Source organism: Rattus norvegicus, chromosome 3 (assembly GCF_021556685.1).
Source record: "Rattus norvegicus strain SHRSP/BbbUtx chromosome 3, alternate assembly SHRSP_T2T, whole genome shotgun sequence".
In the NCBI taxonomy this organism is placed as follows: domain Eukaryota; kingdom Metazoa; phylum Chordata; class Mammalia; order Rodentia; family Muridae; genus Rattus; species Rattus norvegicus.
In genome coordinates, this window is record NC_141536.1 from 74,142,656 (window position 1) to 74,160,837 (window position 18,182).

At 35.9% G+C, this 18,182-nt stretch overlaps 2 protein-coding genes and 1 pseudogene across 2 annotated transcripts; all 3 read right to left on the reverse strand.

The window, feature by feature from the left end:
* Positions 1-679: 679 nt before the first annotated feature.
* On the reverse strand, positions 680-1,615 carry Or4c110 (olfactory receptor family 4 subfamily C member 110). The gene is given in 1 exon segment (NM_001000633.1): positions 680-1,615. A coding segment is annotated over 1 exon segment (936 nt).
* Positions 1,616-2,400: 785 nt separating this feature from the next.
* Positions 2,401-3,072, reverse strand: Serpinb1a-ps1 (serpin family B member 1A, pseudogene 1; annotated as a pseudogene).
* A 12,861-nt stretch (positions 3,073-15,933) lies between these two features.
* On the reverse strand, positions 15,934-16,869 carry Or4c111 (olfactory receptor family 4 subfamily C member 111). Its single transcript, NM_001001061.1, has one exon. It carries the CDS (start codon positions 16,867-16,869, stop codon positions 15,934-15,936), a length of 936 nt encoding a protein of 311 aa, NP_001001061.1.
* Between the last annotated feature and the right edge of the window lie 1,313 nt (positions 16,870-18,182).

An 18,182-nucleotide genomic window follows, 5' to 3' on the forward strand; every position in this document is an offset into this window, starting at 1 on the left:
TTTTGTACTCTCAGCAGACATTGATTGACAGTCACATTTTAACTAGATGTGTAAACTTGTGAAGATGCCCCGATCCACATTTATATAACAAGTAGACTGGCATTATCATTATTCAAGGACATTTAGTCAGTCCTATGACTGATATTACATGGGTGCATTTACCAGTCATGCTGAGAAGGTAAAATCTAGCAGCAAGAGTCCTGGTTCTCTGACTTTTGTAATCTTTCTGTACTCTCGGTTTCTGTCTGACTCTCTGTCTCACTTCTCTGTCTCTCTTTCTCTGTCTCTTTGTCTCTGCCTCTCTGTCTCTGCCTCTCTCTGAGTGTGTGTGTGTGTGTGTGTGTGTGTGTGTGCGCGTAATGAATGCACTGCCAGTGCCCATAAATCTTCATACAGACCAATCAAAGGGAGTTGAATATTTACATCTGTTTTAGTTTGTCTTAGTTTCTAGAGACAAGAGTTGTGATGGAACCAGAACTTTCTAGATCTCAAAATGATTAGCTGTTCAAAGTTTGACTGCTTCTCACTTGTCTCAGAAATGCCAGCACTAAGTTAAAAGCACACTGTCATACTTGACTATATACCTAGACACAGGGGATGCACAGAACGGTCTTATAGTTACACAGTGCAGGATTTGTTTCTTCCACAGAACTATTCCCTAGCCTAAGGCATTAATTTTTTAATATGTGTTAGGAGCCACTAATAGTTTTCTCCACATTTTCCTGATGGCATTCTTCATTTCCTTATTCCTGAAAGTATAAACCATAGGATTGAGTAATGGTGTCAAGACATCAGCAAATATAAATACATTTTTCTCCAAAGAGAATGGAGATGTAGGTCGTGCATATATTAGTATGCATGGAACAAAGAACAAAACCACAACAGTAATGTGGGACCCACAGGTAAAGAGAGCTTTCCGTCTTCCTTCAGAACTGTGGGTTCTCAGAGAGAACAAGATGACACCATAGGAAACAAGCAGAAAGGAAAAGATAATGATGCAGATAGACCCACTGTTGGCAAAGACCAAAATGACAAATATGTGTGTGTCAGTGCAGGCAAGCTTCAGTAATGGAAACAAGTCACATATGAAATGATCAATAAAATTGGGTCCACAGAAGGGCAACTGCAAAGTGAATATGATTTGTATGATAGAATGCAAAAATCCCCCTGCCCACGCTACCCCCACCAGGATGCCACAGAGCCTCCTGTTCATAATGGAAGAGTAGTGCAAGGGCTTACAAATGGCCACATAGCGGTCGTAGGCCATGGCTGCCAGAATGATCACCTCCACAGCACTGAAAAAGTGGACAGAAAACACTTGTGTCATGCAGCATTCAAAAGAGATGCTCTTCCTCTTATAGAATAAATCTATAATCATCTTGGGTGTGACAATAGAAGAGACACATGCATCCAGTAAGGACAAGAATGCCAAGAAGAAGTACATAGGGGAGCCCAGCAAGGCAGGGTTCCAAACAATGGTCACCACAATAGTCATGTTGCCCCCAATTGTTGCAAGGTAAAGCAATAAGAATATAATGAATAAGATTTTCTCAACTTTTGGGTTTTGTGAAAGTCCCAGGAGTATGAACTCAGTGACAAAGCTCTGGTTTTGCATGATTCATACAAAGAGAGAAGTAGTAAAATACATTAATGTAAATCTGCAATGAAGAATATGTGTTCTTTCATATAATGTTTATTACCAGCATCAACAAAAATTTCCTTCCTTTGGCAGAGTTATCTTCACTGACTTTAACTACCCCTGAAACAAAATAATAGAATATTTTAATAGTAGAGTTCTATTATCAGGTAAAAGAGAACAAATTCTGAATATTTTATCACATTTCTAATATTGTAGTAGAACCTCTCTATGTGTGCTAGAAAATAAGAATAGCTTATCTCTGAAGGTTCAAACTTCATAATTCTCAAGGGACTTTTTGAAAAGCAGCATAGAAAGGCATTTAAAATAATATACCTGTTACACAAAGTGTCATAATTTATTAATTGTGTCTCTCATCAACATTTAATGAGGCAGTGCCACAGACTATGGAATATGCAAAAACTAAATGGAGCAAAGAATCTTATTTACCAAAGGAAGAAGAAAGAAAAATACTTCAGGATGCACAAAAATGTGCAGACTTTGTTTTTAACTGTATTTCAAACTATGAAGTGGAATAGACCTTAAAGTGAACTAATCTAAATTTCATGAAAGAAAAAGTGATGTGGAGCAACGTCTGCTATTGCACATGCTACAACTATTAAAGAGTTAAACCTTTACTTATATTTCTTTTCTTTTTTTTTGGTTTCTGATATTTTTATTGTCAAGGAAAAATGAAAATGATCACTATTAAAATCTCAGTGAATGAAACTTTAAGTTCTGCCTTTTATATCTAAAGTCTTCTTCTATGGGGAATAAACCCTGCCAAGGAAGAGCACATTAGCATTTGGTTATGCCGAATAAAGAAAAGGAATGAATGGTCCATTATGAATTCTTCCTGGGTCCTCAGGTAGTATCCAATAACTATGCCAGTCTTGACAGCGGCTACCTCCGTTCCCTCCTCATTCACTTCCACAAAGGACTTGCGGACAATTTTTGATATGAAAAGATCTCTGGATCTTGGCATCCAGGTAGACCAGCTCCGCTACTGTTAAAGAGATCCTGCACTCCCATGCTGCCAGTTTGGAGTTGAGAAGGTAGATCTCTTCCATCTTGAACCTGGGCATTTTGGCATGGACATCAATGTTTCCCAAGTTCTCACGTTTCACCCATTCATGAAATTTTTCCAAAATTATTTGCTATTCAATCTGCTCAAGACCCGTGGACTGGTCCTCAGTGTCTTCGGGCAGCAAGATGATTATACTAAGTTCTCCACCCTGGTAAGGCATCTCCAGCACCTTGCACTTCAGGTCCAAAATGTAATGAAATGGAACATTTTCTTTTGATACAGCATCTTCACTGTTATTTTAATCTTTCTTATTCAGACACAATGGAGATTCTGTTGTGTCCTGTCCGATAAATTTCTCCTTCCACATTCCCTTGAAGTAGATGGAATTCACTAGCACAAGTTTGGTCATACTGTCCAACACACACACACACACACACACACACACACACACACACACACCCCACACCACACCACACCACACCATACACAATTCTTCTGTCCAGGATTCTTGGAAGAAGGCCCCCCTTTAGTTCCTTTAGTTCCATGAATCACCTTCCTGGTGAGAACTTTGCAGTGACACAACCAGGAGTTCCAGGAGTAATCGTTCTGAGGTAACTCCACTTTAAATCCAAGAGAATGTGCCACACTGCTCCCTCCTCACAATCAACTGACCTGAGACATCTTTATACAACTTCAAGGACTTCAAGAAGGACAGAAGAATCAAAGAGTGCCACATTGGAATATACACTTGGAGTTCCTTTACAACCCATGTATCTGTCAGCATGCAGATCTAAGCCATTGAAATTCCAGTGCCCCAAATAGGAGCTCTGACTCTGCCCTGGTGATGAAGCCTCCTCTGATGCCTTCCTTCAAAGAATCCCAGTGGTGGACAGGGATGCCAGGTGCTCAGTGAGCTCAATAGCACGAGAGCCACCTGATCATTCCTGATGATAGGTGAGACACTACAAGAGCTGTCTGCCTTGCAAGCTCAGTTTTAAGCATGCACTAGAGGAGAAAAAGCCTCTCTTCTCAGCTTGTGCTTGCCAGTAAGATACTCTCCTTTCTGAATAAAGGCTGCAGTTGGCCCTGAGAGCTTCCTCCTAGGTGTCTAGCAAGGGGAGCAAGAACTGATACAGAGTAGCCTTCACTATGGAGCTGCTGAGTTCAACCTACACCTTCTTTGCCTTGGAGCTTTTTAAAATCCTTAATGAAAGCAACTCTACAGGAAACATCTTCTCCCCCTTCAACATTCTTCTGCCTTGGCTGTGATCTCTTTGGGGCCAAAGGCAGCACTGCAGCCCAGCTCTCTATGACTTTTCATTTCAGTTCTGTTGAGGACATTCATTCACAGTTTCAAAGCCTGAAAGCCAAAGTGAGCAAGCGTCCAGCAACTCACACTCTGAAACTTGCTAACAGACTGTGTGGAGAGAAAACCTATAATTTCCTTCCTAAATTTTTGGCCCCAACCCATAAAATATATGATACTGATTTGGACACTGTGGATTTTCAGCATGCCTCTGAGGATGCAAGGAACAAGATAAACCAGTGGGCCAAAGGTCAAACAGAAGGGAAAACTTTACTTATATTTCATCATTTTAGAAAAAATATGTTGTCATGATACCTAAATGAAACTAATACAAAGATAACAACTGCTCAGGACAGAGTCCTAGTCAATATACTATGTGCATGTTTCATTGTTACTAAAATAGAACACTGAAATTATATGAAATTTGATGAAAATTATAAATAAAATTGGAAAAATTAAACAATGAAAGAAAGATGCTTAACATGGATTTTGTTCTGTTTTGTTTTTTTCAGGTAGAACTTCAGTTGTTTTTTTTTTTTTTGTAGTCTTGCTCTCTCTTTAAAATTTAGAGAACGTTCTTCGTTTGATCATCTATGAACAAGGCATATGGAAAATGCCAACAGATTAGAGGTTGGACCAATCAGCAACACATGAAAATTACTAAAAGCCATATAGCTGAAGTGAAAAACAAATTCACATTTCTCATTTGAGAAATTTAGTTTCCACAACAGCATGAGAAACTACTTGAATATGATTTAGACTCTTGAGACTCTGTTATTTGTCAATTTTGGAAACTTGTGTGGGAGTGGAGAAGTACTACTTGAAAAGAATACTTCAAAGCATGTGACACTATTCCAGAAAACCTAGGTTACTTCCCAGACACACATGGTGGCTTACATCCAAGAAGAAATATTGTTCTATTCTGAACTGTATGTATGTACCAAGCAGAGACCAGTACACATGCATGTACACAGATAAAACATGTAAAATAAAAATAAATAAATAAATAAATAAATAAAAATACAACTTTATCTTGTAAATACCATTCTGAGAAAAATGGCTAGAGATTTATATGAATTCACTATAAAACATGTTCTATAATGACTTAAATGCTTATACAAATGGTTTATGAGAACTCAAGCAGGATAGACAGAGGACTGGACAAAATACAAAGTTAAGGTCATAGTATACCGTGTTCTTATGTTGCAATGAAACTCCAAAGGGATTACGGGTGACCTTTCTGCATGGGGTTGTGAGAAAGAAGATAGGAGGACTTGAAGGAAGAAAAAGAGAAGAAATGATGTTAAATATATTTTAAAATATTTTCTATTTTTTATTATTGGTTATTTTACTTATTTACAATTCAAGCATTAACCCCTTTCCTGGTTTCCCCTCTGCAAATATAACTAAACCGAGAAAAGAAATAGATAATACAGAGGATCTTGAGATGCTCTCATTGTCTCTTCTCATGAATCCTAGGTGAGGCAGCTATTGCTACTACCCCTGTACCATACACACAGAAACTTGTCCACCTGAGCAGTTTGACTGCCAGTGTGTGGCATGTACCTGATGTACCTTTACGAAAAACAGTTTAAACTGTTAATCCAAAATTGCACAACCTTTAAGTGGTTGTACTGAGATTCCAACAGGGCAAGTCACAAAGCCCAGGTTCTTTCCCAGTGTAACTAACACCTGTCTCCACTGAGGGGGGAGGAGAGGGGAGCAGAATGCAACAGTGGACCACCACTTGGTGTTTACTAACCCTGCCTAGTATAGTCTATTTACTTATTCTTCAAAATAATCTCAGAAGGGAAGTGTTACCTCTGCACACTCTGCAGATGAAGAAACCAAGGCAAGTGCAGGAGAAGTGAACTGTCCAGGGTCAAAAGCTAATACATGACACAGTCAAGACTCATGCCTGCTGCACACTGGGACCTAACCACTGCATTCTACTCCTGCGCTGAAGAGCTGCCTTGGATTACACAAAAAACAAACCTTTTAACCTTTCACCAAATGAGCAAACAGTATGCTTGGATTAACTGACAGGAAGTAGTAGTGCTTTCTAAGCATGTGAACCAGACGTCTCTACAGCATATGGGTACATTCCTGACGAACAGATCACTGCTCTACTCAGGAAGCCCCACACTGTAAATCTGGTTAAAAGCCCCTAGTGCACCCCTCTCTCCACGCAGACCCACACTAGTCATTCACTGCAAGAAACAAGCAATTAGGAGAGGTCCCAATGCAATCCTCTATAAAATGAACATCACTCTGGAATCATCTGCGTGTGTTCAGTACCCTTCTATCACACTTTTCCTTCCCAAACACCATAAAAAAAGGGGGGGGGATGATGAATCTAAGCTACTTAAAAGACCCAACGAATGTCTGATGATAACTATAACTTTAAATGAGAAAAAATAAATGCAAAAATCTCATAATTTTGTAACCTATCCAAATCCTACATCTGAAAAGTACTAGGCTTCTTTGAAATACTCAATTCTTAGACAAGTTCATGATGAAAGTGACTGGAAGAGGCAGAAAAAAGTCAATTTTTTGCCTCAGATTCTAAGTATCTTGATATAGATACCTAAATTAAAAAAAAATACTGCTATATTGTAAGTTATTGGGCTCCTTATCCTAATACCTAAATAGGCGACAATGTATTCAATTACACAAATAAAATGCATACCATGACTTTAGAATTTGTGTATTAACACTTAATACCTATAGAAAATGGCTGAGCAGCACAGGACAGGGCCAGGCGGTGCCAAGAACTTCACATAGTGCATACAAGAGGCATTGCAGCTCCCTCAATTGACATCGTAAAGTTGCCACATTTTCTGGGCTCTCTTTTGAATTAATGTGGCATCTGCTCCAAGTACAGCATGCTAACATTTTACTAAAAGACATTTTCATTGTACGTTTCTATCTGGTTTGCTTTTCATCCGAACTGTTTTATTTCAGTGGTCATCATTTCTTTACACCAAGTTGTGAAATTGGCATTCCTAATCTGTCTCCTGAGCACAGCAAGGGTGGGAAGGTACCATCAGCCCAAGACATACTATTTTTAGTTTAATTTTTGATAGTTTCATACATAAATATAATATTTATACTATTTACACACCTCTACCATCCCAACTCCTATTTCCTCATAGCTTCCTCTCAAATTTATAACTTCTTCATCATTAAAAAAATAAAAAAAGAAATAGATAATACACAGGAAGGGTATAAAAACTTAAATTCCTTAGACTCATGCTTAAACTCAGATACTCCCCTTTCACTGTGACATGAATTATGTTACAAATGTTCCCCAAATTCTCTAAACCTCAGCTTCCGCATCTGTAAATGCCTTTAGTAAGAGGGATTATCAATAGACTATGGGGCAGCACCGTCCTTTCAGGTAGCCTTCTTGCATACAGAAGCAAATAGAGAAGGAGATTGTAAGACAAGCCCTAAATTAGTGATTATAAATTAGTAAATCTTAGCTTCTTTTATGTCCTATTTAATATAATCACAAACAGAACAGTGCTATCCTATTTTGAAAGCATAAATTTCTAAAATTTACCTTAAAATATCCACCAGAGGACATATAGGGTTATATACACTATTAAGGGGTTATAGGTTATAAATCATTTAGAAAATGATTGACCTAGAACAAGCTTTATTCTGAATTGAAGCTTTTAATGCTAAAAGAATATTGATTTGAAATTAAGGTACATATAAATAAAAATTGTTTTTTAGATTAGGCAAGTGCATCTATGTTTTGTTCCTAACTTTGACTACTGAATGTAGTATACAGCTGTGTAGTAGAGTCTTGTGAATCTACGTGAGTGATATGATGGATTTTCCTGTTCAATCTTATTTGTATTAATAATAATTTAGATAAAAATAAGAAGTGGTGGGTTGGGGATTTAGTTCAGTGGTAGAGCACTTGCCTAGCAAGCCTAAGGCCCTGGGTTCGGTCCTCAGCTCCAAAATAAATAAATAAATAAATAAATAAATAAATAAATAAATAAATAGAAAAGTGCTGAGGATAAGAGAATCATTACTACAGTGGGTAATTATATTTACCTCCACTCTAATGCCCGTGCGCAGGAATAATATGGAGGAGAACGGGGAAAATGCAATCACCAGAGCACAGGAAAATGCCCTCTGGACTTGATGTAGCTATTAACTTCATGAAATAAAAATAGCTGTAATTATCTGCAAAAACTCAAGCCATAGATCCCAGCATGAATGGGGAACCTAATTTTTTTTAATTCCTAATCTGAGGAGGTGTTCACACTTAATATTCTGTACTGAAGATTTGATCAATGTTTGGTTTCCCATGTTTCAGTGTGTAAGACTGGGAATATTACATTTGGGAAATACTAACTGGGTACAGTAATTTATCAAAAATAAGGGAAACATGTTGTTGTAAGAAGTGTTGAATTTGACTTGGGAGAATTCAAAGAGGAGAATGAGGGTAGATATTATCATGTTTAATTGTAGACATGTATAAACATTTTAAATATATAGAAAAACTGAAAGTATGTTAAAATTGGGCCAAACATAATTGTGAGTAGAAAGAAAGTTCAATTACTCAATTATCAAATAGGCTAATAAATAAAATCAATTTCAGTATAATATGAACTTGTCACAGAAAAAAAAATAACAAACTGCAGGTTTTGGCTCAAGGAAAGATAAATTGATAGTTCTTCACTTTAGTGAAAAATTGAGAAAGACTAATGTAACCAAGCTGGGCTCAAACTCACATATTAGCTTAGGGTAGGCTTACATTCCATGTACTCTCTTCTCCATCTTCGAATTCTGCTATTAAAACATTATTCCATTACACACAGACAAATATATAATTTTGTATAAAAATATCCTGCAAACTATCAATTACAAGGAATTTATGAGTATTGATTTTAGCATTATTTTAAGCAACAGCAATACATGGTGATATAAAAACAGAATTACCCAAAGAACAAGAATATTTTCAAACTTACATCATTTATAATAGAATTGGTTCATTCCAATAATACTTTTTGAAAACATATCAGGAAATATCTCCAAACAACAGTTCTGTTTATACTTTTTTACTAGTAAACTCAGTCTCCAATGAAATGAATTGATGTTACAGTGTCAGGTTGGAACACAGAAATCCCTAAAAATCTCGTAATGGGATAATTGTTAAATAAAAAAAAATTATAAATCACATAACACTACTTATAAAATACCATTCACATGAAGACCTCAACTGTGAATCACTTTCAGAGTAAGTTAAGGCATCAATATGGTGACCTACCTGCAGAGGAAGAACTACCATTTTGCCTTAGGGAGGGATAAACTAGCCCAGATTGGAAATGAAGCAGTCAGAAACTCCCAAGTGGATCATAGTAAGTAAAGTCAGAAATTCAAGGAAATTACATGCTTGTTTAGAAATATTGTTACTACATTTTATAAAGTAGATGTGAATTATGAAATGATATACATTTTGTAATATATATTGTGACTAATGTAAAAATATTTAAAATTAATCATCACATTTAAAAGTCACAAAATTATTTGTCTTGGAACTTCTGAAAAGGTTAGGAAATTTGCAAGTCGTTCACCATAGTACTGAACTCATAGGTTGATAGTATTTTATCACACATTATTGTTTTGAGCAATTATAATGTTAGCTTAAATGGCCATAATATTAAGACAACCATCTCACATCTTCATATACTCTTGGATTTCACATCCACTTTTTAACAAAATGACGAGCTGACTCGGCCAACATTCTCCTGAAATGTCCCTAGCCCTTCATACCCCAAAAGTCATGAAGGCAAACTTCCAAATCTGTTTCTCATTTCATCCATGACCTTCACAAAAGGAACTGTGGTCTCTGTGCCACCTCCTTGAAGGGTAACATTTGGGAGTGTTCCTCCCAATGCTCAGCTATGCACATCGTCCCATTCTTAGGGACACCTTGCACCACTGTATAACATCCAATCTGTATATAAATAACAAGATTTCTTTGTTAATGTAAAATGTTAATAACATTCAAAGATATCTGAGGGATATGCAGAACTGATTTTCTAATGTAAGGATTTGAATCAGGTACATTTCATACAAATAAAAATGTTTTGATCATCAATGATAATAAATTAATTTTATGATTAATTTCAAAAGCCAATCATATTTTTATTTCATAATTTTAGCTACCAATGAAATATTGCTTGCTTCTATTTGTAAGTATAGAAATTCCTTTCAGCTGCTCTCCAAGAACTACTTTCCTTTCAGGTAACTAATACTCTCTCTCTCTCTCTCTCTCTCTCTCTCTCTCTCTCTCTCTCTCTCTTTCCTAGTTTGCTCTGCCATGTTCCCTAAATGTCTTAACTTTCCTTTTCAAGCCATTTCTGAAATGTATATAAAAAGACTTTTCCCTGCTTACTACCACAATCTTCATAATGGATTATGGAGCTCCTGTTTTGATATCTCGGTGATTTGGACATGTTTAAGCAATTGTGCCATACCTAAAGCACTAAAGCAGATCCTATCTTCATCTAGGATTTTCCTGAGGCAGAAATGTAATTGGTAGAGGACATTAAGTGTACTTAATTCACAGCATTCAATTTGTGACCTTATTTTGCTCATACTTCCATTTTCATAACTATAGATTGCCATATAGCAGTGTAAAACAAACATTTATAGTTGCTTGCAATATTGCATAGAGTTCAACAGCATGTCAATGTACCATGACCCTTTACCAATATCCTTTATACAGTCTCAATAAATACTACAATTATATCCAAATATAGGAAAGGTGACTTTACTCATAATAGTAGAATATATACTTAGAAAATGAGCAAAATATCATTGCAAAGATATTATAAAACCAAACATCGATGTTTTCTATACTACTTGATTTCTACATGAAGATGAAAAGTGAAATATATTTAATTGAACTAAACATGAAGAAATTAAACATCAAAGGTAAGGAAGGTGAAGAATTATTGGGCAATCAAGCAAGCAGCATTATTGGAGGGATACAGGAAGAAAGGAATAAAGAAAAGAAAAATAGAAGGAAGGAAGGAAAGAAGGAAGAAGGGAGTCAGGGAGGAAGGGACGGAAAAGGGAAAGGGGAGATGGAGGGAAATAAGGAATTTTTTTACTTTTAAATAACTATTTATTGGGCACATAAGCAGTTACTACTATTAGGTGCTATTTTCTGTTTTTCTATACAATATTAATAGTTTCTGTATGTCTTGATTTGGGTCATAAAAATCTGAAATATATACTATATATGTAAATATAATGCCTTCAAAAACCCAGTGATGAAGTAAAAATCTCAATACTTTCATTAAACATATGATTACCTGTCCACAAAATATATTAAAGTACCTTTGTATAATTAAAAACATCACTAAAAATGTATGTTTATGAGTTTTACCATATAGTATTTTGTTGAAATATCTAGATATGGCCAGTTCTTATTCTCTGTGAAGAAGAATCTATTCAGTGGTGACCAAAAGGCAATGTCTGTAGCCAATTATTTCTTCCAATCTAGCATATACACTAGTGAAGGTAGAGAATGTTTCTAATGTCTCTCTCTTACAACCTTAATCACATTATAAGGATAAAGGAAAAATAACAGAGCAAAAATCTCTCCTTAATTGCTAGTGGAATTTAATATGGTTTTCCTGAGAGAGCATCTACCTCTGAGACTTATGCTAAACTCCCACATGGTTTGAACAAATTTTTTGTCCTTGAGTTGCTGAGATGCAATACTTAATATTTTTTCAATAACTAGACTGTTCCACTCCTATTACGTCCAAAATCTGCTTTAAAATACTTTGGGGGGCTCTGTTGATGATCCTTTTATAATATCACATCAGGAAACTGACAGTTGAAACCTGGATGCGATACTGTGTCACTATGTCGAATTTAGGTGAAATTGCTGAATATCAATGTAAAAGATGATTTTTGTCATAAATAATCTATAAATTAATCTTTAAGAATAAGATGAAGTTTTCTGGGAAAACATTGCCAATGAGAATTTGCAATAATAGCAGTATCTTTTTTTCTTCTAGGCTGTTTGGCTTCATTTTCATTTTTTGACAATTTCTCATATATGTACTCTATATCATAATATCCTCCTTCCCATGATGATGACTATTTCCTTCCAAATAATCTTTCTCTTTTTCTGTTTCTGTTTTTGACCGAATGACTTTAGGATTGCTTGTAGAAACAAGAGTATAGGATTATCAAGGCATGAGCATCTTCCCTATTGTTACGTAATTGAAAATGATACTCCCTTTTTAGAAACCTTTGACTGTCAGTAGCTCCTTAGTGAGGAGTAGGTACCCATGAGTTCCTCTTCTATCAGTGATGTATGGTTAAAAGGCCGAATCCTAGGTCAGTCTTGTGCAGGTATCCACCATATATTCACAATCACAGTGGTTATGTTTTGTTAGGTAGACAGAGTGTCATAATGTAAATGTTGCCATACCAAAAGGGAGCATTGAGGGTAGAGGGAAGAAAATCATAGAACAAAATCAATAACAAAACTCAGTTGAGCAATTTACTAATCCTGCTCATCCATGTTTCTGTCATCTTGACATACACTGAAAAGGATTGAGATCATAAGGGATTAAGTAGCTCAACTACTCCAATTCTACTGACCACGACAAAAGCTGTACTGGCTGGTTTTGTGTGTGAACTTGAAACAAGCTGGAGTTATCACAAAGAATGGAGCCTCCCTTGAGGAAATGCGTCCATGAGATCCAGCTGTAAGGCATTTTCTCAATTAGTGATCAGGGATGAGAGAGCCCATTGTGGGTAGTGTGGGATGGTAGCTTTAGGTTCTATAAGAGAGCAAGCTGAGCAAGATAAGGGAAGCAAGCTGGTAAGACATCCCTCCATGGCCTTTTCATCAGCTCCTGCTTCCTGACCTGCTTGAATTTCCAGTCCTGACTTCCTTTGGTGATGAACAGTAATGTGGAAGTGTAAACTGAATAAATCCTGTCCTCCCCAACTTCTTGGTCATGATGTTTTGTGCAAGAATAGAAACTCTGACTAAGCAGAGGCATATAGCATCAAGAGCCATCTCTACTCTAAGCTTGGAAACCTGTTCTTCCTATGTGACATGACCTGGAGTCTCTGCGCTCTGATATCTCCACTGCTTCACCTCCAAAGCTTTTAGCAATGACTTATTGGATGTTCCCTGAAGGACTCCAAGTCTTCTACCTTTTGCTAAGTAAGATTCAGTCCCTGTCAAAAAAATCAGTGTAAGACTCCATGAACCTTGAAATCTTACATAGTTCATGACTATAAATACAGTACCAGATGTAAAATACTGCTAAAATTATCTGACATTGCAAGATGTGGCCAGAACCCTTTGTCTTATAACTATATGAATGTCTTTGTCCTCAAAAGGTAAAGCACTTTCTGAGAATTTTTTCCAGGAGCAGTGAATTTTTCCAGGTATATTCTCCAATGATACTTCCTCCCTTCAAATAAGTTCACTTTTCTCATTTTGGAGCCTTAAGTGGATGGTGTCAAGTTTTAGACCCATTTACTTTATCACAGATCAGAAAAGGATGTTTTTCTTTAGTAAATACAACCTCTTTTATTGGATATTTTTTATTTGCATTTAAAATGTTATCCCCTTTCCCAGTTTCTGCTCCAGAAATACACATCCCATACCCACTCCTTCTGCTTTTATAAGGGTGCTCCCCCACCCACCCACTAACTCCTGCCAAACACTACCTTAGAATGGGGTATCTAGATTCGAAAGGATCGAGGGCCTCTTCTCCCATTGATGCCCTCCAACCCATCCTCTGCTACATATATGGTTGGAGCCATGGGTCCCTCCATTGTACTCTTTGATTGGTGGTTTAGGCTCTAGGATCTCTGGGTTATCTGGTTTGTTGATATTGTTCTGCCTATGTATCTTGATACGTTCATTTTTCCTCCAGAACAGAATACCTTAGAAATACATTTGAAACCCAGAGGGATCCCACCCTATGGAATAGGTAGTAAGCTACTGATTAGTAGATGTACTTATGTGGATGGAGTCTATGTGATCCATGAGAGGTAGATATGAGTAGAGAGATAACTATATGAGTTAACAGCATGAACAATCTCGTATACTTTTAGGCTATTTTTGTAATAGGCATCCATGATATCTTTATTCGTAGGTTTCTTGTTTATGTATAGAAAGGTTATTGATGTCTTTGTGTGTCTATGTTGTGTCCTGCTACATTGAGTGTACTTTCTTTGTCTCAGGAACGTACCCCAGAGAAGACTAGTACAGATTTGGAACTGAAATATGCATACAACCTATCAGGCAGAACTGAGGACAGACAGATCAGATATACACAATATACAGCAGACACACCCACCAGTCACCACAAACTACAGACAGGCAGAAAAACAGGGAGAGACATACATCATTAAATTGTACGCTCACTCTTTGTCAAACTCAAGCAAGAAAGAGTTTATGTCTCTGTTCTTTAATGTGATATCTACGTATTTTAATATTTCCTGTGTGGTTTCTGTAGTTTCCCCCCAAGGAAAGTCTCATGTGTCTTTTGTAGCTCCATGTATATTGTCTCTGACAATTAATGCCAATGAGAAACAAACACTTTTAATATTCAGAAAAGTCTTTATTATAAAATTTAGTTGCTGGCTAATGTTGATTCTGAAGAGAAGGTGTTTAAAAGTAAGTTAATTTTCCATAAATTCCTCTTGATTATGAAACAAAACATAATCATGAAGTGGCATAAATATTCTCCATTGAATATATCAAATCTAATTATTATTTGTACACGCAAAGTTATGAATATTACAATCACATAATACATTGAAATTAATTGACATGTTGGAAACTAATTTTAAATCTGCTTATTCTAGCTTCTATTTTTCTCTCGTAAAGTGCAGGGAACATGCTCTCAGAATGTCATTATCTTTGCTCTGTTATGGCTAGGAAACTAATGTCTGAAAGCATTTTTTTGTTGTGCTGGAAAAGGAGTACAGCATAGGCATTATGTTAAGTAATCAAGTCCCTGAGTTCACTGGAGTAGAATGGTCTACTGTCCTACAGAAATTCCAGCTGGTCTAGTGTATTTTATGTCATGAATTCAGGAAGCAACTAATGTTTCCTAGCAGACATGAATGGGCTTACCTTAAAATGAAGTCAGATGAGGCAGGAAGATCTAAAACTCAGGTTCAGGGTCTCTCTCTCTGCACTTATACATTATAAAGTCTCAATGCACCACTTAGAAACCTGCTTTCTCTTAGAATAACTTTAATTTTGCATATGAAAATACACACTTATTTTGTCAACCAGATTTTCAAACAAAGCATAGAGTTAATAGAAATAATTCAAAAATTAAAGCAATTCAAATGTACAATAACATAAATTGCCTTTAATTTTATGTAACAATGGTAAGTAGAAAAACCATAGTGAAAATATGAACCCAGAAACATAAGATATCACTATTAAGATAGTCTATATCAAATTATGCCATATCTTCATAAAGTCACTGCTTTATTTTTTGAAAATACTGGATCCTTTATTCTTTAGACTTAGAGCCGTATTTTTGCTTAGATAGGTGTGTGTGAGTGTGTGTGTGTGTGTGTGTGTGTGTCTATATATTTGTTTCTTCTTTACATGATAGTAGACGTGGTGGTTGTGTCTGTGAAAATGCATACAAAGCCAAAAGAAGGAACTGATTATGAGCATTCATAGCAATCTATCTTATTCTCTTAAGCAATACTCCACTGAAATTTGAACTCACTGTTTTTCAAATGTATTCATGATGAAGTAAAACCCTGTGACCTGCAAATCTCTTATCAGCCAAAACTAGAATAAACTGTGCCTTTATGATTATATTTTGATATGATTTATGAAAAATAAGACTCATATACACATTTTGACATAGCAAATATATCTGCCCATTGATTCATTTCCCAAACAGTATAAAAGCAATACTAATATCTAACCAAAACCACTATTAGCCTCTTCCACATTTTCCTGATGGCATTTATCATTTCCTTATTCCTGAAAGTGTAAACCATAGGATTGAAGAGTGGTGTCAGGACATTGACAAATAAAAGTGTGTCCTTCTCAAAGGAGAATGCAGATGTATCCCGTGCATATATTAAGATGCATGGAACAAGGAACAAAACCACAACAGTAATGTGGGCTCCACAGGTGGAAAGAGCTTTCCGTCGACCTTCAGAACTGTGGGCTCTCAGAGAGAACAAAATGACACCATAGGAAACAAGCAACAGGGAGAAGATTATGATGCAAATAGCACCACTGTTTGCAAATATCAAAAGAACAAATATATGAGTGTCAGTGCAGGCAAGTTTTAGCAATGGAAACAAGTCACACATGTAATGATCAATGACATTGGGTCCACAGAAAGGCAGCTGCAATGTGAATATAATTTGTATGATAGCGTGCAAGAAGCCCCCTGCCCAGGATATTGCTACCAAAATGCTGCAGAGCCTCCGGGTAAGAATGGAAGAGTAGTGCAAAGGCTTGCAAATAGCCACATAGCGGTCATAGGCCATGACAGCCAGGATAATCATTTCTGCCCCTGAGAAGAAATGGACTGAAAACAGTTGTGTCATACACCAGCCAAAGGAAATGGTCTTCTTCTCGTGTAAGAAGTCTACAATCATCTTGGGTGTAACTGTAGAAGAGACACATGCATCTTGAAAGGACAGGAATGCCAAAAAGAAGTACATGGGACAGCCCAGCAGTGCAGGGCTGTACATGATGGTCACCACAATAATCATGTTGCCCCCTACAGTTGCCAAATAGACCAATAAAAATACAACAAACAATATTTTTTCAACTTTTGGGTTCTGAGAAAGCCCCAAGATTATGAACTCAGTAACAGAACTCTGGTTTTGCATAATTCTCAAGAAGACAGTCAAAGTGTATGTTCCTTACATAAAACTTCATTTATGGACAAAGGCCTCTTATATGTTTATAATATTTCCCTTATGTGTTTATAATATTTCTATTAGCAAGGTAATATATCCTTGTGCATTGAGGAGTCTAGTGCAATTTAAAATAAAATATTACAAAAATGGAGGGCATAGGTGAGTAACATGAATTGAATAAATGTTAAATTATTGTATATTTCTAGGAAACATCTATAAAATTTTGATTATAAACACATCAACTTGTATGAATAGAATAAAATACTTTAACTTTGCATCATCAGCTCTTATAAATCATTTTGGTTTTCCTGAAGTGAATAGTAAAAGAAATTTTAGAACTATAATCTTGATGTGTATAAAATGCCAGGGTTGATTATCATGCAGTGTCCTGTTGGAGCACTGTCCATACAGCAATAAAAGAAAAAGTAATCTATGTATTAGGGGCACATAAAAATCCTGACTACATTTTAAATTTGTTTAAAGTTAGAGATATATTGTAACCGCAAATAACATATTATTCACAAAAGAAAATTCTCTAGGAATTTTATATTCCAGCACTATACATGATATATATGTTGAAAGGGTTACATTTTCACTTTCATTTTTCTTCAAAGTATGATCATAACTTGATGAAAGTAATCCTGTTGTAACAAATCTAAGAGAAATATAAAAAAAATCTCTTTGCATTTTCAAACTCCCATTCAACTGTACATGGCAATTTTCCTATTTAATTTGTCTGACATTCAATTTCAAATATAAGACCAAAGAAACAAGGAATAATTAACCTTGCATTTTAAGAGACAGATGCTCCAAGAACCATGAATCTTCCATGGAATCAACTAGATGAACAGTGAGATTGATTATCATGCTTATAGGAGCACAAGGAGTTGTTCTTTCTAGTTCCTTCTCTGAATTAACACAAAAGCATCTTCTTACTTTGATTCTATGTGAATGAGAGATCTTGACCAAGGAAATAATAAATGACGATGGTTCAGAAGAGAGTGCACCAAAAAGTCACATGTGAAAATTGGTGATATTACATAACTGAAAAAGAAATTATTTATCTAATTAATTTTACAGACATGAGATATTAATATGTTACTCATGCGACATTAATGTGTTAAGCAAGTGCTCCATAAGACATATGATTGGAATCTTTATTTTAAAAATCTATGAGTAAATATAATGCAATTATATCAAAAAGGAATATTGTGACAATCTTAATGACAATAGTGCAAAGAGAACACAGGCTATTTTACTTCTATCACCTACACAATTCATTT

Bases quoted from the DNA above. Each gene is read 5' to 3' on its own strand.
- Or4c111 (NM_001001061.1), bottom strand. From the start codon at position 16,869: ATGCAAAACCAGAGTTCTGTTACTGAGTTCATAATCTTGGGGCTTTCT.